At 32.8% G+C, this 21,622-nt stretch overlaps 2 protein-coding genes across 2 annotated transcripts in view; one reads left to right on the top strand and one right to left on the bottom strand.

The window, feature by feature from the left end:
• Nucleotides 1-8,615, top strand: part of Chsy (Chondroitin sulfate synthase) — a 60,066-nt gene extending 51,451 nt beyond the window's left edge. Inside the window, exons 3-6 of the mRNA XM_090113186.1 lie at nt 2,825-3,005; nt 3,837-3,994; nt 5,289-5,490; nt 5,808-8,615. Of these exons, the coding sequence (XP_089969312.1) occupies nt 2,825-3,005; nt 3,837-3,994; nt 5,289-5,490; nt 5,808-6,955 (1,689 nt within the window). The 3' untranslated portion in view covers nt 6,956-8,615. The remainder of the gene's footprint in view (nt 1-2,824; nt 3,006-3,836; nt 3,995-5,288; nt 5,491-5,807) is intronic.
• Nucleotides 8,616-15,039: 6,424 nt separating this feature from the next.
• On the bottom strand, nt 15,040-20,679 carry LOC149900366 (uncharacterized). Its single transcript, XM_090112958.1, has 2 exons — nt 20,562-20,679; nt 15,040-15,904 (listed from the first exon to the last, which is right to left on the bottom strand). The coding sequence occupies exons 1-2, from the start codon at nt 20,577-20,579 to the stop codon at nt 15,425-15,427; spliced, it is 498 nt and encodes a 165-aa protein (XP_089969084.1). The 5' UTR covers nt 20,580-20,679; the 3' UTR covers nt 15,040-15,424.
• Between the last annotated feature and the right edge of the window lie 943 nt (nt 20,680-21,622).

Raw genomic sequence — 21,622 nt, 5'->3', positions numbered from 1 at the left:
TTATGAACAAATAATTACATCAGATTTAATAATCGCAATTATTTTGAATGTACATATGAATAAAGATTTCATCATAATATTAATAATCACAATTGTTTTATTTCCCATTTGTTGCAACCCTAGCGTATTTTCGTGTGGCAGCGTAATTACCTACGCTGGCGGCGGCATCGCGCGACATCAAAGGCGATTCCTTACTGTAGGAAATAATATTGTAATACTGTGATAAAGGCGTGAGATTAAGTTACTGGAAAAATTTATTTAGGTATTAAATTATTATTAATTACTAGCTGTGCCGCGCGGTTTCACCCGCATTGCTCCGCTCCTGTTGGTCTTAGCGTGATGATATAGCCTTCCTTGATAAATGGGCTCTAACACCGAAAGAATTTCAAATCGGACCAATAATTCCTGAGATTAGCGCGTTCAAACAAACAAACTCTTCAGCTTTATAATATTAGTATAGATCATTTTGAACTAAATGTTGGCCTACTCCAACTGGTAAAACTAACTTCAATGTGTGCTATATCGACGTCTGGATTTTGTTTGTTGACTAGACTTGTTTTTAGACTATTTTTCATACAGGATTAGCAAGAGGACGTAATTGAAACATAATTAGGCCAACACCACAGATTAATATTACTTATTTACTATTAAAACAGACTCTAAAGGTTTATGGGTCGTAAACATTCTGGACTAGTAATTATACTAACAATATTTATGGTGAATGAAATATAGCTCGGTAGGCTTTGAATATAAGATAATTATGTCTCTGTTACCGCGGCCATTCTTCATCTAGTTACTAAATATTGCCATAAATTATATTGTATTAGGCTTCAGTTATTTGATGCTTCTAGGAAATATATGACTTGTTGTTTTGTGTACTTATTATTGGCTGAATGTTTGTCTATTTTTATCGGATAATCTTTGAAACAGGGGTGGTTTTGATTGTGTTGTAGTGGTAGATAGCTGATTTCATATAAGTAGCAACTAGGGCCGTTATCACACAATTTGGTTGATCATACAAAACAAAAATCTATTTATAGATACATTTAAATACTTTAATTTTGTGATCCAGTAGGAATTTCATTCCTTGTTTTCGTTTTAACAACATATAATTTACAAAATAAATATAAAACTAAAAAAGGTTTGATAGCCTGACTGACCAACATGTCTGAAATGCAGTCTACCAATATTTGCATTGGCGGGAAATAACAAAGGTGGAATGACCTCGTTATGCACAAAAACCTTTGCCACCCGTTTTCGTGAAGGTTTATTTGAATTTTAATTCATTAGATTTTTATTTGAATTTTTCTTTACACTAGCTGTAGCATACGATGTCTTTTCGTTTTCATTTCATGGTGACATGATTTCTTTGTTATCTCCAGAATGTCAAGTATAAATAAATATACTTGATATATTCTGTAAATAAAAATTAATAAATAAAAATAAAAATTAAGTAATATTTTTTACCCGACTATCCTAGAAAGGGGAGAATTTTTTAGGAGTGTTACATTTACGTTATGTATGTGGACATTAAATGTAGATATTCCAATAAGAAAATACATTGATTAAATATTAAAATAACAGTTAAAGAAGATGCAGTTAATAGTCAAAAGTTGTGACTCAGTGACGGCTCTAATAAAAAATCGAGACAAGACGAACGTGCAAAACATTTTGATTGAAATTTAAATCAATTTGCACATTGTTCTCATCGGCTATCGGTACTGTTTAAATTGGTGCATCGTGATATAGAAAGTTGATGATATATTATCTATAGAGATAACATTAGTATAGATTCTTAACTACTGTAATAAAAAGGTTACGTTTGGGAGTTTGTGACGTTATAGGGGTATCTCTGGATCTGATGAACTGTTTTTTTTTTAATTCTTTTACAAAGCTGCATCCTTATCGCTATATAGGCTTTTTTAGGCTAGACTATTTTTCCATGTCGAATGTGGGGGCGAGCGGCTAATTAGGAGCATTTTCAAAAAAAGGACTTGTCAGTATCGTGTAATAAACCATCCTAAACTCTTTTAAAAAAAATAATTTAAAGGTAGCCTCTGAAATAGACGAAAATACAAACGAAAAAAAATCTGCGAATAAAATCTAAAATCATGAGTGTATTTTTGATTATAATCACTTTTTTGTGAATGTGGAAAACAAGCTTTTATATTATTTGAGTAGTTTTATTATACTGGACATTTTATATTTTACAACCTAATAAACATGAATGTTAAATGTATTTTATATTAAGAAATTTATAAATAGTAATTGTAGGTATACTGGCGCCATAAGCAAACCGGTACACGCGAGGAATTTTGTTTTCGTTACAATTTGCTTATACATGTTAATTATAATGTTTAACTTACTTAACAAATTTAAAATGAATTACTTAGATATTTACATTACCTTTTTATTGCTGGAGTTTATAAATCAGAGAAACTTGTAATCTTTCGCAGCAAGAGCTTACTGTTTATTGCAGATATGGCTGTCAAAACCGGTGGTACCCGATGGTTATATATTTATAACCATCAGGTACCACCAGGTTGTTCAGATGTTATTTTTACAAAAATATAATGTAATAATAGTCTATGGCTGTTTCTAAACTATGTATAATCTATTTCTATTCTAATATCCATAAACAGTTTTCGTTATATGTATTAGCATGAAGATGGAACATGTCTGAACATTTTAGTAACACTGTTATAAAAAAATTACAAATATATACTTATCCACACTATAATCTATATGGGTAAAAATTACTTCCAATTTTTAGAAGTACAAAAGCTTGCACACCTCATTATTTAGGTTCTTCTATATTTTCCAGAACCTCAAAATCCAAGACCTGCGGGAGACATCACTAGACCTGCACAGGGAGATAGCATCATCAGTGAAGGAGCTTGGAGTGGAACAGGACCAGGTAGCTGATTACGAGCTGCCGGGGGGTGTTCCGCTGTTCCCCGCGAAGATGGGCACACCAGGGTATTTGGGGAATAATAAAATATTAGGTGAGCGTCTATTGTGTCATTTTATTGAAAGGCTGGAGGTTGTTTAAAAAGACAGAGACAGACCGGAAGACATCTATACCTACTATATACGTATATACAGGGTGTCCCACTATTGGTATACTAAGCGCGAAGGGACTTGTAGTCTTGCATACACTGATCACGTAAAAAATACTTAAACAACAAAATTACGTCAAAAATTTTTTGCTAAATTTTTCCTGAAAATTCATGTTTTCTTCTCTAGCTTCGCGCAGCCGGCATATACCGCTTCTCTAATGTAACCATTTTGTCTATGAAAACATAATCTTAAACAATAGGTCACGTGCTGGTGGCAAAGTTGGACGGGTTGCTTGTTATGGGTGTACACATAGAGTTTTAAGAATTCATCTATTTGAAAAAAAAATACGTCTGGAATTTTATAAGTATTTTTTACGTACTCAGCGTATGCAAAACTATAACCTCCTTTGAGCTTAGTATACCAACAGTGGGACACCCTGTATAATAGGAAAGAGGAAATATTTGATTGTTTGTATTTCGGGTTAATCTGGGTGAAGCCGTAAACAAGTTTCACGCCAAATTTAGCTTCGTATAGTACCTACTAACCTAGAAGATTTTTTTATGTATAACTACCTATAGCAAAAAGTTATTTTTAGCAAAGCATGGGTCAAGGACCATAGATAAAAAATCTGGCTTTTATAAATTATAGATCATATATATATTTTCCTTATTTTATTTTCAGTGTGATTAAACTAATAATAATTTTATTGTCCACCACCTTTTTCATCAATTCTAACTTCTGTTTCGCTATTTAACCATACGTTTGCAACATTTCAGGTGCACCCATAGATTTCAACAGATATAAAGCAAACACGGTAGAAGATATTATTCCGTTCGACTACATCAGTAAATCTATCTACTCCATGAGCCACTCCAACCCTAAAAGAAGAATCGAGAGCCCTCTGAAAGAAGCCCTTGATGACGTCATTAGAGAGGTAAACAATATTCAAAATATAATATATTCATAGCGTTTTTAAGTGAGGAAGATCAGGAGAGGAGTATTTTCGTGTAATCCACGTTTTTTTTTCAAATCTAACAAAATAAATATTTATTGGAACCTTTGAAACCTCTGGATGATAATTGAAATAAATATTTTTGGACTGTAGTAGTTATAAGTAATAAGAATTTGAGATAAATTACAATAATTTAATAATAATTTTAAACACATTCTTTCATCGAGCATTGTTATTGCTGCATTTACTTGATATTGAAAAATATTAAACTCTTTATTATGAAAGTAAAAGATTAGTTTTCTTCAGTGCAGTTCAATCTCGAATATTTTTATCTATAAGTGGAAAAATATCTTGATTGATATAATATCTCATCACTTGACATTTTAACGCTTCTTTTTCTTTTCTGAAGTAGCCTGATTATTAGGTATTATTATTTGATATCAACTTGCTGTTACTATGGGTTTCAGTTTATTCAAATTAGTGATATTGTTAGCTCGTCATAGGAGATAAATTTGGCCATTCAATCGTTGACATCTTTAATTTGTATTATTTTTACATTTTAATTCTCTTAACTATGTGTTTAAACATTATTTTGTTCGCTATATTAAATATTTTTTATATTTATTATAATATATGTAATAAATATGTAAATGGATAGATTTTTTTAACATTTAAGTAATATATCTATCATCTAGCCTTGTTTATTATATAATTTTAGTCTCTTGAGAATTATTTTTGGTACGAATAATGTTGAAACTTGAAATGTTAGTCGTTTGATTTCTATCTAACGTCCATACGTTTGTCTACTATCTAGATTTGAAATATAAATAGACATACTATTTGCATAATTATAATATTGTCATGTATGAGTTAAAACTTAAAACCTATCCTGTTTCGGCTTCAGTCGCTTTGGTAATAATGGATAGATAACGTCGAAATTAGAATATCAACTACTTAGCTTAATCTTATAAAGAAAATATAACTAATATTATAAACCTGAAGAGTTTGTTTGTTTGTTTGAACGCGCTAATCTTAGGTCCGATTTGAAAAATTCTTTCGGTGTTAGATAGCCCATTTTTCGAGGCTATATATCATCATGCTAAGACCAATAGGAGCGGAGCAATGCTGGTAAAACCGCGTGGCACAGCTAGTATTGGATAATTAAATACAAGTAAATCAACTACACCTATTTTAAACATGAATGAGTTACCCAAACATTAAAGAAACTTCCTAATAACGTCGTACTAAAACTACAATTTCCTTGTTCACATTACAGGTGATGGAAATAATAAACGCGCCATCCCGGCAGCGCGGCCGGGTGATCGACTTCAACGAGCTGCTATATGGATACACGAGGCTGCAGCCGCTGCACGGAGTGGACCACGTGCTGGACCTGCTGCTGAAGTACAGGAGGTATAGGGGCAGGAAGATGACGGCAGCTGTTCGACGGCATGCGTACTTGCAGCAGACTTTTACAGGTTGGTGTGTTCGTGATTAATCTGTTAAAAATCGTGTAGATTAGAATATAAAGAACAAGGAATATTTCACGATTTTTTAAATATCAAATTACTTAATATTTAACAATACTACTGCATAATATGGAAACTCCGCATTATATTATTTTGTACAAACGTAGTCTGTTACTTTTATCATCATTTAAAAATATCTTCACACTGGTTTATCGGTTTTAGTGACTGTAAACGTAATGATTGATCTATATCTTATGATGCTTAGCAAGTATGTATATATTGGGTTTTATAATTTTATGATATAAATTACCTCTCATGATTTTCAGGAACTGAAATAAGAGAACTGCCAATGGGTGAGCCACCGCCATTCGAAGAACCAGAATTGCTCGAGGAAATTAACATGAAAGACCCTCTCGATTACGAAGACTTCGACGAGCCGAGTCCGCAACCCGCCGGCTTCCTCGACAAGCTTAACGTCAAAGAGGCCATCGAAAGTGGTCTCATGAAACTGCAGAATAACCTTCCAAACGTATTGAAGTGGAGTGACGATGATTATGAATATCCCATCTACGACAGAAGGATACATTTCATCCTACCGCTTCTGGGAAGACAGGAGATATTCGGACGTTTCATGAAGAACTACGAAGATATCGTGCTCAATAGCAATGAAGCTGTTAGTTTAATAGTCGTTTTATACTTGGATAGCAAGAATCCACTCGATTACAGAAATGCGGAAGCCTTGATAGATCATTATAATGATCTGTACGGGAAAGGCATAAAAATAGTGCACATGGGGTCCACTACGTTCTCCAGAGGTGCAGCTTTAACAGAAGGACTCAAGGAATGCTCAAGTGACGATTTAGTGTTCTTTATAGATGTGGATATGATGTTTAACCACATCACGCTCAGGCGCATTAGAATTAACACAGTGAAATACAATCAAGTGTACTCACCAATAGTGTTCAGTGAATATAATCCTGATGTCGTAAACGGAGAGGATTATAACAAATTCATAGGTGAAACACTAGTGACTAATACAGATATAGGTAAATTTTTAGATAGTGATACTCCTAAATCGGACAGGGAGCTAGCGGACTTGAAATATAGCAAAGAAATACACGAGGATCTAGGTTATTTTAGGCAATACGGTTTCGGTATACTTAGCATGTACAAATGTGACTTTGAAAGGGTCGGTGGTTTCGATTTAAATATCAAAGGCTGGGGATTAGAAGATGTACAGTTTTTCGAAACTTTAATTAAGTCAAATTTAACTGTGTTTAGGATAGCAGACGAGAGTTTGGTGCATAAATTTCATTCGGTGGACTGTGATAAGAATTTAGAAAAAAGTCAGTTTTTGATGTGTTTGGGAACGAAGGCATCTACGTATGGTAGTGATAAACACATGACTTATTATATGTTAAATCATCCAGAAGTGTTGTGGCCCCAGGACAGCAACGAGAAAGGTGCAAGCTAGCACAGGGTTTGAGCTAGTCTCGATTATAAAATATTATGACAATTTTAGCATTTACGTATCTGTAAAGGGATGTATAGCAATTGTATATTTTATGACGCAGTATTGTGATTTTAGTTTGTTGTTGTAATGAACAAATATTGTTGAGATGAAAGTTTAAAACAAAGGTAGGTTACTTTTGCAATTAGAGATGGTTGTTTGGTATTATTCTTCTAGTTTTATACTTGTAAATAGAGGAACTATATTTTTGTAAGCATTTATAAATTGTAAGATGTATTATGTACATATTTTTCCTATCGAAGTAGACTAATATTATAATCTTATTTGTATAATACGACGCCTTCAGAAGGCAGCTCCATTCGAAACACTTAATAATAATTTTACATAGTGATGTCTTTTATATAATAAATCTTTAATCTAATTTATACTTTGTCTCTTTCATTCTATGGTCAAATATCTTAACATAGAAAGAGATAGAATTATTTGAATAAGATTAATTTTATAAAATGGGATCCTCTCTTAGCTAATTGTTGTAAATTATTGTTGCTAAGTAAGTATATGTCGCCAATAATTAATTTATAATTTAATAACTATTTGTAATAATTTCAGTCATAGGTATCTATAACTTTGTCAATCTATAATTGTTGATGAAATCGAGATTTGATATGAACTATATTTCTTTTGTTTTACTATTTTGCTTCAAACAAAGGACTGCGAAATCCAATTTTAATTTAATGGCATGAAAAATGATAAAGAAAGTTAAATTATTTAAGCATTGGTTAATCCAATTATGCTTTATTGCATACATTTGGCTATAAAAATAAGTCTCATATATAACCATTGTATATTTAAATGGTTTTCCAGATGTAAGAAGCAAAAATGAATTGATATTGTTTTACTTACGACCAAACATATTATAAAAGTCATTAGACCTATTACGATATTGTATTTAAATGATTGTATTGTATTGAATTACATCAAAATGAACAAAACAGTTTTAGTAAGTGATGGTAGTAGATCCCCGCTATATATTAGACCTTTATTTGTAGGTGGAACAGAATTTGATATTTAATAATTCAATAGTAAATTAATCCGCGTTGATATTTATTTTGTTACCTATATAAATAAACATTTAGAATATCATCTATCTGCATACCAAATTTCAGCGAAATCGGTTCACTTATTTTTGCGTTCAAAGGAAACACGAAACGAAACGAATATGGTGCCTTGTATTCTATTGTCATAATTTTACCAGAGTATTTTTCATCTATCGAACACGATAAGTCAACCCATAACCATGCTATTAGGTTTTTATAACGTAAATAATATTGTAAAAAGCGATTAAATAAGATGTATATGAATAAAAAAATGGTGCCTATTTAAATATCAATTAATAATTGGCTGTGTAAGAATACTAAATTTATAACTCCCAAGGTCCAAATTGTGATACTCTATAGGACGAAATATTCATTGCAATCTGTTGTATTATGACAACTCTCTTTTAAGTTGTGCTAAGTGCCAATTAAATTAAGTAGGTAATTACCGCAATATTATTGTGTGGATATTGTTTTATACTTGATATTGTAATTTAAATCATAATTGTAAGGTGAGAGTTAAGGATTAAATGGAAGAATGCTGCGATTAAATGTATGTTTTATTAAAATGTGTGTTATTTAATTTCCTTTAAACAAATGCGTGTGGGTGCAAGTGACCTAAAAATGTGTCACATAAAAATGCTATATTAGACGCAGTATATTTTTATATGATGAAAATACACTTAGCAATACCTATCTATATATCTATATATATATATATCTCGGCATCTCTTGGCTAGACTATCGTTTTATATAGAGCCTATTCAAATATGTTTTTCAGTTATTAAAAATGCCACACTAAACTCTTTTATATATTACTAGCTTTGCCATGATCCTACGTTTTCCTTTTTTCATATCCTAATTATTAAAAAAGATATGAATCTTTCAAAACGTAAGAAATAGGACAGATTTTCCGTTATGTTCCGTCTTCCATAAGACTAATTTTTGAACACTATATGCAAAACGTAGGAACATAGCCTATACTTTTCTCTAGGTACTAAATTATGAAAAAAGTAATTAAATCGGTCCAGTATTGGAGGACACAGGGGACTACAAAACGTCGAATTTGCGTAATTTTCCTAGGTACTTTCGCTGCCCGAGCTGCAGTCCCTGTCGCGCTCTACGGGGAAGGCTTCGGACGACGGGCATAGCGCGACAGCAATAAAATTTATAATAGGAAAACCTGATTTTGAATTCTCTAACTTGTTTTCTTGGCTCTTAACATTAAAATATTAGTAAGGATTCAGAATATAGGTTAGATTTTTTTTATATAGAGAATTTAGAATGCACTTTCAATCCTACTGCGAACTGCTATAAACGTGAAAGTTTGTGAAGATGGATGGATGAATATATCAAGGGCGGATGCAGAAGGAGGAGGGGTGAGGGGGATCATGATTATAATTCCAGATAAATGAGTTAGTTTCTTATTTGAACGTCCAAATCTGAAAAACTATTGGTTCGAATCACAGACATATGTTCGAATTGAATTGATGTTGGATAGTTCATATATGGAAGGCGGGCTAGAACTTATATTATAACATAACGAGCGACATATAATAATCAATCAGAATGGAGCAGCAATGAAAAATGTAAAAGCGGGAAAAAGTATTCCTAGTGCGGCTGATACAGCGAGCTAATAAAACAAGCCATCATCTAATCGCACTTTCAAGTCAACACAGACAACACGAGAAGGTGCGATGCGTCAAGCGGTTTCTGCCACTATCCACCTATAATTAAACGTTACAAATCGTCTGCAATAAACTACACATCTTTAAAAATGTCATAACGGCCGCAGCAATAGCTAAAACAATAATTAACACAATTTTTTCAACTTTCACACAGTAATTACGCTTGCGTCACATAGGTGCTGCCATTATCTTATTGTGGTTTATGTAACGCTGTATTATGTCCGAGATTTAAACGATTAGTCGTGGGATTGCATTTCATAATGATCAAACGATGGTAGCGGCCAAGTGGGTCGCTGGAGGCCATTAGGAACGAGATAACTGTAGGTGTATGGGGAAAAAAAATCTCGTCCGATTCAAAATTAAATTTTTTTAATCTGTTTACCTACGCAGTCCCTGTGGGCGCTAATGTGGCTTGTTGCGGGTCCACCAATTGATTTTTTTTATGAAAAAAAAAAAAAATAATCTTTTGGTTAGCGGATGAGTAGTCCATGTCACCACGTGGCTACAAAAATTGAATCCATTATAATAAGGTACTATAATCGTTTAATTAAAATACAGTATTTCTTAATAATCATCGATCTAAGTAGATATCTCTAACGTATACATTTTATCAACAAATAACAATAAATCCGCGTTTTCAATGGCTCTATATTAACAATCTCAAGAATAATCTTTCATCGCTAAAAAGTGCGCATTTGCAATCGTAAAGCTGAAGAAATCTAAAGAAGTAGGTACTCGAGATCCATTGGTTGGTGCCCCGGCGTTGCGCGTCATAGAGCGGGTCAAGTGCGACTTGAGCCACAGCTTGAGCGCTAGAAAGCGGGTAGAACATCTTTGAGCTGCGTAATGGTATAATGAGAAAACTGCAATATATGCAATTGAATTATATGTACGTCTAAATAAAAGAGCTTTTTATAAGAATTGTTGTAATAAATTCTTTGCAATTGAAATTATTGTAATGTCAAAACGACACAGCTTTTATTGTATTATATTATATTGTCCTATGCTCTTTTGATAATAAATATCGAAAGTTTGAGAGGATGAATGAATCAAATCTAGATCAAGGAAATATAGTTCTTAGACTATTATTAAATACCTATCTCGAAATTGCCAGATTTATCTTAAAGTGACCGTCACTAGCAGAATAGTTAAGTTATAAAAACAAAAAGGTCTTACAAAAGAAGTGATTAAAACTACTTTTATGTTCGAAAAATTAATCAAATTCAAATCCCTCAATATTGCAAACAAAAATTTCAGCGCCTGCACATTTACGTTAGAAACGTCGAAACTTTTTTATGTACGGTCTACGCTCTTTATTCCGTGTTTATGAATATTTCGTTCGTTCGTTCATTCGTTTCAGCCGTGGGACGTCCACTGCTGGACAACGATGGACATTCAAAAAACTGACTTTTGGAGGGAAAAAACTAAATAGCGCATATACCTACCTAGTTTAAAAAATGTAGCTTTCTCTGTTCCTATAGGTCCGTCCCTTGTATGCTTAAATTTTTAAATCTACGCAACTCATTTTGTTAAGAATTATTCAAGAGATAGGTTTTATTAGTAAATAATTTATAATTTACTAGCGGCCCGCCCCGGCTTCGCCCGTGGTGGGTACATATTTACGTTTCTACATAAGAACCATCCTCGTACTTCAAGGAATATAATAAAAAAAGAATTATCGAAATCGGTTCAGCCGTTCTCGAGTTATGCGCTTACCAACACATTTTGCGATTCATTTTTATATACAGGGTGTCCCAGCAACGGTATACTAAGCCCCAAGGAGGTTTTAGTTTTGCATATGCTGAGTACGTAAAAAATACTTATAAAATTCCAGACGAATTTTTTTGACAAATAGATGAATTCTTAAAACTCTATGTGTACACCCCTAACAAGCAACCCGCTCAACTTTGCCACCCGCACGTGAGCTATCGTTTAAGATAGTAGATCGATCGATATATCGATTGATCAATTATTGATTGATCGATTATTGATTGATCGATTATTGACTGATTGATTGATCGATCGATCGATTGATCGCTCGATTATTGATTGATCGATTATTGATTGATCGATTATTGATTGATTGATTATATGTTGATCGATTATTGATTGATCGATTATTGATTGATCGATTATTGATTGATCGATTATTGATGGATCGATTATTGATTGATCGATTATTGATTGATCGATAATTGATTGATTGATCGATTGATCGATCGATATATCTATTGATCGATAGATTGATTGATTGATTGATTGATCGATCGATCGATTGATCAATTGATCGATCGATATATCGATTGATCAATTATTGATTGATCGATTATTGATTGATCGATTATTGATTGATCGAATGGTTGATCGATTGATTGATCGATTGATTGATCGATTGATCGATTGATTGATCGATCGATATATCGATTGATCAATTATTGATTGATCGATTATTGATTGATTGATCGATCGATTATTGATTGATCGATTGATCGCTTATTGATTGATCGATTGATAGATTGATCGGTCGATCGATTGATGAATTATTGATTGATCGATTATTGATTGATTGATCGATCGATATATCGATTGATCGATTGATTGATTGATCGATCGATTATTGATTGATCGATTGATCGATTATTGATTGATCGATTATTGACTGATTGATTGATCGATCGATTGATTATTGATCGCTCGATTATTGATTGATCGATTATTGATTGATCGATTATTGATTGATCGATTATTGATTGATCGATTATTGATTGATCGATTATTGATTGATCGATTATTGATTGATCGATTATTGATTGATCGATTATTGATTGATCGATTATTGATTGATCGATTATTGATCGATTATTGATCGATTATTGATTGATCGATTATTGATTGATCGATTATTGATTGATCAATTATTGATTGATTATTTACTGATTGATTGATCGATCGATCGATTATTGATTGATCGATTATTGATTGATCGATTATTGAGTGATCCATTATTGATTGATCGATTATTGATTGATTGATCGATTGATCGATCGATATATCTATTGATCGATAGATTGATTGATTGAATGATCGATTGATTGATCGATTGATTGATTGATCGATTATTGATTGATCGATTATTGATTGATCGATTATTGATTGATCGATTATTGATTGATCGATTATTGATTGATCGATTGATAGAATGATCGATCGAACGATTGATAGATTGATCGATCGATCGATTGATAAATTATTGATTGATCGATTGATTGATCGATTGATCGATCGATATATCAATTGATTGATTTTTGATTGATCGATTGATCGATTATTGATTGATCGATTATTGATTGATCGATTATTGATTGATTGATTGATTGATTGATCGAATGATTGATCGATTTATAGATCGATTGATCGATTGATTGATTGATTGATCGATCGATAGATTGATTGATCGATCGATCGATTGATTGATCGATCGATCGATTGATCGATCGATATTTAGTGTACAGAGGCTGGGGTCTTCAAATTAAATACCGGATATGCTGAACTACTTTATTACATTTATAAATTTATACTTTATTACACTTAGGTAGGCGAGTGGCAGGCGACTGGCTCTCGCAGGAGTGTCGCCATTCGCCGCGCAACAAACCGCTGAATTTACGATATTCGATTACTGCGAATAATAACACACACTACATACACCCCCTTCTAAAAAAAAAAGACGGGTTACACTCCGGGAGTGCCGGCAGAAGTGAAAACTTGATTATTAACGTTCAGCATGTTTAATATTTTGGAATGGTATCCTTACGCATGGAATATAAGGGCTAAAAAAAAATCCGTCTTACGCTTTTTCGATCAGGCCACGTGTCCTGACGCGAGTTTAAGATTTTATACCCAACGCCGCTAAAGAAGTTTTCACTTCAAAAAGTTATTGTGGTTTATCCATAAGAGATAGACATATACCATCGCGGACTTTTCTGTAGAACTTTTCAATGTGTATAATACTTAGTACAATATTTTGATAAAACTCGTAGGGTTCAGCATGCGTTTGCAATGTAAGCGGAAAAAATGTAACTATTTACGACATCACATTAGAAACCTCAAAAACAACAGTACTTCACCACTATTTAATGGATGTTATTATACATATGAACCTTCCTCTTGAATCACTCTATCTATTAATAAAAACCGCATCAAAATCCGTTGCGTAGTTTCAAAGATTTAAGCGTACAAAGGGACATAGGGACTGAGAAAGCGACTTTGTTTTATACTATGTAGTGATTAGGTTTTAGACAAAGCCGCGGCCGGAAAGCTAGTCGCAAATAAATTGAAAAATCGAATTTCGAATGAGATTGTAAAACTGCTACAGTTTGTAAGAACTATAGTCATATTTTTATGATACAAAAAACATGATTAAATATTACTTCACGTGTTTTGATAATATTCAAATTTATGAATAATCTTTTTATAATTTATAATCCTTGTTCTTAATTATAATAATTTATATTTAAAATTTGGATTTGAATAACAATGCAGTAAGCATAAATTAATTAAAAGACAAACATAAGGGAAAGTTGCGTCTTTATGTAAATTTGATGAATGTTTTTGATAAGTTCTCTATAAATGAAGACATTTAAATGTATAATATGTTTGTTATCGTCAAAATCTTGCGAACATGCACTCTTTGCTGTGCTTTGTTTATTTGCGACTTGCGTGTGCACTATTATTTTGAACATCTTGGCACATGATTTGTCTTTTAGCTTTGTAACAAAAGAAGATGAAAAGTGAGGAATAATTTTGTTATATTGTATTCATTATTATTATAATCTGCTCTGAATAGGCGAAATCGTGCGGATTTTAACACGCACGCGGGACTGTCCCGCCATGCGGAATTATGTTTGTTGCTGTAAACTAGGATCTAGCCTCGCATCCCGTGTGGGATTTTTATGAATTGTAAAAAATACGTGCATGAAAACGGCACTTACGGATGATACTATGCTTGCGTTCGTTATTATAGGTACGAAATTAGAAATCTGCATAATATTAAAAATAAAAACATCTTTAGGGATAATTTTGTTTGATTACTGAACAGGTATTTCTCTGTATAAAATATAATATTTTAAGAATATTTTTTACACCGAATTGATATGGAAAGTGAAATGAAATTTATTATAAATAATGTGCAGTCATTGAGTTACTAGGTATATGTACTACGTACGTACGTACGTTACTATGTACTCATAGTAACTAAATGTGTGCAGTGCATAATTTTTATGTGGGCAAAGGGATAAAGAAACAGATATTACGGTGTCAAAATGTATTTATTTTTTTAAAAAAATAAAAAAAAAAACAAACTTAAACATAAATTAAACTATCCTTAAAAATATACTTTATACAAAACAAGAGTCGTTCCCAGCGGTGAGCCACTTCGTTCTGCGTTCTGGCAGACTGACAGATGACGTTTGACTTGACAAGTGCCATCTGTCAGAGCTGACAGCGTTACGACTGGCTGACCGCTGGGTAACCCGTAAGCGTGCATAGTCGCAAGCGTTGGCCAGGTGTGGACGGCAGGGCGCCGCCACCTACATTGTACGTGGCTGACGTCCAAACATTATTTACATTCGAGCCATCAGATGTTATGACGCCCGAATATCGACGCTCAGAGCGTTTTGGTTCATCGGGCTGGTTTAGTAGGGAGCTCCGTAGCTTCCGGAAGGAGTGCCGTAGGAGGTGGATGGGCCGGACGGGTAGCCACCACCGGAGGCGGACTGCTCGTATTGGGCGACCTGGATAGCCTGACGGATACCCTCAAGGTTGATGCCTACAACGCGGCCGCCTCCATGGGGCACACCGTAGGAGGAGGAAGGAACACCGTAGGAGGAGGAGGGGACGCCGTATGAGGAGGAAGGAGCGCTGATGCCGAATCCTGAGGAGCTGGAGGAAGATTCTTCTTTAAGGAGGATCTGACGGATTTGGTCCAGGAGGGCGGCGTCGACGTTCTGTCCCTCGGAGGTTTGGTAGCCGGAGGACACAGCGCGGTAGGAGCCACCGCCGCTGAGGCCGGAGCCGCCGTGGAAGCCGCCGCCGCCGCCTCCTGAGGGACGGTTGTAGTTGTAGCCCGATGGGGGCTCGGCGCTGGCACACGCCACCAAGGCCAGGGCTATGCACTGTGGAAGAATGACCAAATTAATATTATACTTCATTTTAGATTTACGATCTATAATTGTAATCTTCAATACGTGTGAATAAAAGAAAATTAAAAACAAAATTGTATCATTTATCATATTGACAGGTCATTTTTATATAACTATACTGTGTGTTGTTTCAATTAACCTTTTTGACCTCTTCGAAAAAAATAATGGCGGCAATTAAAAAAAAACACGAAATTTAAATTAAGAGAGAAATCTGCATGTTTGATAAGATAATGATTAGCGATTGTTTGCTCTATCACGATTACAAATGATTGTTTCTACTTTCTAAGATTTATTTGCTTAGTAATTTGAGGTTCATATGTAAATATATGTTATTCAATAGAGTTGCGTAAATATTAGTGATGCTAACAGACATGCGCTGCATTTGTTTGTCATGTTTTAGCTTCTGTGCTTAGCGTCAGTCAAACACGTTTGTGTTTTATTGTTCTTTTTATTAGCTTTTTCTTACGTGACATTGTTTTGATTACTAAATAAATCAGTCAACAAGAGAAGCTCTTTTTACAGTGAATTTAAATAATTTTGAGGTGGGATTAGGTACAATATTAAATTTTGTAATTGTTGACCTCTGGGCTCTGCCTATTTTTTATAAATTATTATTGTAATGATTTATAATAGACTGAATCAGTTCTTTTCTCTTTATAAAATTTGTTAAAACATGTTTTAAATATCACGTGCTCTTTTTTATTTGTATGTCTTTAAATATTGGTTCAAAATTAATGACTATTTGTAAAGTATATTTAATTATTCAAAATGCCTCATTAAAATATACTGAATACGTTTATGATACGCAATAGTTTTACACCTTGTTCTAAATAAATATTCATTTGTTTACCGTTTAAGTGTATCATCCCGAGGTATCATCATATTCAATGGAAAGTCGCATTCTTCTGAATTTAAATACAAATATTTTATGCAAATAATCTATTCTATACATATATAATAAATCTGTAGAAGGGTCAATTCTGTACATTGAAAATATTGAAAAAATAAATAGCAGGGGGTGTTACTGGATCGATACCAAACCCAAATATGTGATTAAAAAAATTTTTGTCTGTCTGTCTGTCTGTCTGTATGTGAAGACATCACGTGAAAACTAACGGTTCGATTTCGATGAAACTTGGTATAATTATACCTTATTATCCTGGGCGTAAAATAGGATACTTTTTATCCTGAAAAAATACGTGGAAAAAAATTAATATTAATTTTTCAGTTTTATCCATAGACGTTGTTCAGTGTTCTGTAGAACCGCGAACACACGTTGCGTATTATTATAGGCCTAGCTGTATTTGGGTCCAATAGATATTTATAAGATGTCATTGTCACTCAAAATGGAAAAATAAACCACCCACGCCAAGACCGACATCCGCGCGGACGGAGTCGCGGGCGGAAGCTAGTATGTAATATGATAACTAATATTATCTTAATAATATGATAAAAATATGCATTGTTACATTATTTATTAATATTCATGTCGCATATTTATGGTATTTTAAAATTTAATGACCTAAACTTTTAATTGGACGATTGTGTAAAAGTAAAAGTTTAAAGTAAAAACCGCTAACACAATTAGAGATTTTCGAATTTAAATATTTTTCATGTTGTATGTTGTTTATTATTACTTTATGATCATAAAGTGTGAATTGGAGTGAAAGTTCGGTCGCAGGTCAGGCGCCTAGAACAGAACATTACTATAAGTTACGTCAACGCTCAAAGATGACTTTACGAAAAGGTTATTCTACCGTGAGAAAGGGGTTTTTGAAGATGTAATCATCGGTTTATTATCTGTGCAAAATGTTGAAGACATAATGCTGTGAACACACTATGCTCAATTTTTTGTTGCAGTTGAGATTATGGTTCTTACAAATTGTATTAATGATTCTAAAAGGTATTGCACTAAAAGGCGAATGATATCTTTATAATAAGTGCATTCATGATAGATTGTATTTTTTTCGTATCTACTCTACCTTTGATTTAAAAACGAAAATTGAAATTTTACACGTTCAAAATAATTCGTAAATAATATACGGACTCTATTATAAGTCATGGATAACATGAATAATAATTTGTACAGTTTATAAAATGTGTAGTTATATTATATTGAATGAAAGTCCTAACGAACTAAGGCGGAAGTCACGGACGCTCAAACTTTGATCTCGACTTTCTTCAGACCATTATTTTATCTGTGCACTGTCACGTAATGCAACTTTTGACAAGATGTAGTTAATTAATAGCAATGGATTCATCTTAGGCTTATCAAGATGTAAACTGTGTGGCAATTGATCATTTATGGTTGACACTAATTACTTTGCACCTAGGTGTTCTGCAGTTATTAAGTTATAAAGGAAAAAGATGGAATTTAATAAATATGAATTTCATAATATTATAATGAAAATAAATACTATTGACCATAATGATTGCAAAAATTGATCAATCGCATTGAATTTACAACCGTTAAATTTCATTATTTCTAACAACCGAATACATTGAAGCTATCTATAGCAAATTACGTCAGTTTTTCTAATCGATATAAAATAATCGAGTCACGTAAAAGACAATCGTGTTTAGAATCGGTTGCAATTACAAAATCGATTAGACTTTGAAGATGGCCGAATGTAGGACACGGTTGACGAGTATGTCCTTTATGGGTATCGAATACTGATAATAATTGGAATTGCTCTACATGTCAATTAGGAATTAGCTTTGCGATCTTGTGATAGATTATGTCACCGTATTAGATATATCTGCAATGCTTTTTTCTTGGTACGCATAGTTTAAAATGCAGAGGCTCTAATACATACCGAGTGCTTTTAACGAATAGCTCTTGGAATTTTGCGTAATTTGAGCAAATTATTCAATTTCCTATATTATCATATTTTTAACAGGCGCTCTTTTGATGTTATTTTGACATAAATCACAATAAGATTAGATATGTAATTAGATATGAAGTTTATGTTTAAAAAATAGTGTGATGTTTATCTATTTTTTAATTTAACATAATAACTGGGTCTAAAAGTTTGCCCATCAAATGCCCAACAATGTAGTTATTATTGTAAATGTCAAACAAATTGAATAATTTCCTTATGTACTGGCTTGTAAAATTGCCGCAAGTATTGTTATGTGTAGACCTAATATTTTTTACGCAAAATATAAAATTCATAAATAATGACATGTAATAACTAATGACATGTAGTAACCAAGGTAGTAATAAGTCGTTATGTTGAAAAATGACTTTGTAAGGATTTTAAATATTCTATGACTTTTTAAATATTTGAGTAATGTTTCAAATTTGACCCATTGTCTTGTTCTCTTATTTTCTTACAATAGGTACATTTTTAATCTTTAGGTTGTCTTTTCTTCGTAAATTTATTAGGAGAAACCAGTCAAATATTTTCGATCCTAGCCAACAAATTAAATCAAACGAACACGGTAGCTGATCCATGACCCGTGGCTCAAGCGAAAGGAAAGATGCAACGCATAATTATCTAAGATTAATAATAATATATTCGAGTTTACACAACACAATTGCATAGTTGTTGCAGTTACATGTTCTCATGACATAAGTGATATTTCTTGATTTGTTATGATAATTTGTAAACCCGTGTGTTCAGTGCTGAAATGATTTTCAGCTTTTTTAATCTATATTTTGCATTTTAGTTGTTTGGTGTTGTTTTCAATAAAATGTTGCTCTTTATTTTCCGTTTTTTATTTGCTGTTTTTAATTTTAAACAATTACCTATAAATTTTTCGATTTGATGTAAGAAATATTTGAATACATTTAACAACAATATTTCCATCATAATTTTGTTGTTTAAATTTTTGATTTTCAAAAAAGCGTTTTGATTTTTTACACAGGTTGTTCGTTTGAATTGAATTTCAATGAAGAAAGGGTATATACATATTTATTTGGTAAAAGAAAGTGACGAAAATAGGATGCGATTGTTTTACAAAATTAAATCTATTTTTACTTGGTTTACTAATTGTTAAAACGATTTGGTATAGATACAAGCTTATGTTATGTCATAAGATCAATGGCCTGTGAAATAGTCGCAGATTTACATCTCCATTGTGTTAGTTCAAATTATAGAGATTGATATCGCGACAAAAACGTGCACCGTGTGTAATTAGCTTTTTTTATTGTGTGAATTTATTAGACGCGGTGACATTTGAATAACGATTCGTTTTATCTGTATTCTCAGGATTGTATTGATTTTTTTATCTGCGGAAAACGTTCTTTTTTTGAAATACTATTGCAATTGTGATTGCGGTATGCATTTTTTAATGCGGATGATTCAAATTTGGAAGGAATTAGATAATTTCGTTTAAAAATAGAAAATTGTCAAAGATGTTGTTATTTTAAAGACGAGTAAATAAAAGTTTCTGTTTCCTCCCCTAAGTTATAATTAATTTTAGGAAAATAATAATAGGTTCTAGTAAACACATTCAACTATTTTTACATACAAGCTATGTTCGGAAATCAAGGGACGCGTTCCAGATCGAAAAATCGTGAAAAGAAAAAACTTAAAAAATATGAAAATTCCTGCGCAAATCGAAATGTCACGTTGATTTCTGAACGTCACTTCACTATCACTGGCACATCACTACACTGACTTACCGCTACGAATGCTTTCATGGTGTTAATGCGGGGTCACTTCGGTTCGTAAAGAACTTGTGTGATGGTCCTCCACTGTCATACAGATATATACCTAATGTGCTGGTGGGGAGGAGAAAGGATAGGAGCATTGTGCAATACGGGAGATGAGTGTATGACTGTCTAATTGGAGGGCATCATGAGATTTTGGTGATCGACGGGTTCTTTTGGTACCCTCCTACTCTAGGTTTGGTTCAATGGGCTGTAGGGAAACAGGGCTTATACAAGCGTTTTCGATATGTGATTTGTATTTTGGAAGAAATAAAGAAAATATATTTTTGAGTTATTAACGATGAACATTATAAAATACTTGTTAGATTAATATGGGTTTACTAAAACGGGAATTCTTGAATAGCTCTACATAGAGCGATTTTGCTTTTGTCTACAGAAGTGCTGAATTCCTATTCAAAATACCTTATTAATGAATCGAAGATAACTATAACCTATGAACTAGGTACACTGATTACATATTATAACACTTATTACTGCTGGTGGTAAGACTAACTTCATTATCTGTACCATTATTCATATAATGGTATTGCATCTCTACCCTGCACCCGAATGGTCCTAGGTTCAATTCCTAGCTATAGCTATAAAAATTAGTACCTACGTAAAAATCACAGGTAAAAATCAATAAGTCACAGGTTATATAAGAAATTAAGAGGACAAAGTTTCATAGAGTAATATAAGATTATAACTTTTAGTACCTAAATTTTGGTTAGGTATGTACCCTAATGTAATTTTTAAATAAATACATGTTTGGTAAATAAAATATATGTTATCAATCCCTTTTTTTCATGTGTGTTAACATTTTATTAAACATTAAACGTAACAACAACATAACACATAACAATTGCATACTTGGTCCTTGTAAAACGCGCAAGGTCATGGTGTTATGCACGCAGAATTTGATTGTCAACTGCTCAGTCGTTATTGACAGGTATTTTCACAATATGAGTCATATTCAACAGGAAAATAAGCTAAACATAATACTTATATCATCCAAAAGTTATGATAGGTTTCCT

Source organism: Colias eurytheme, chromosome 19, assembly GCF_061535395.1.
Source record: "Colias eurytheme isolate Ceu_HAF_F1 chromosome 19, ilColEury1 Martin Lab GWU primary, whole genome shotgun sequence".
Lineage (NCBI taxonomy): Eukaryota > Metazoa > Arthropoda > Insecta > Lepidoptera > Pieridae > Colias > Colias eurytheme.
This window is presented reverse-complemented; position numbering and strand designations above follow the sequence as displayed.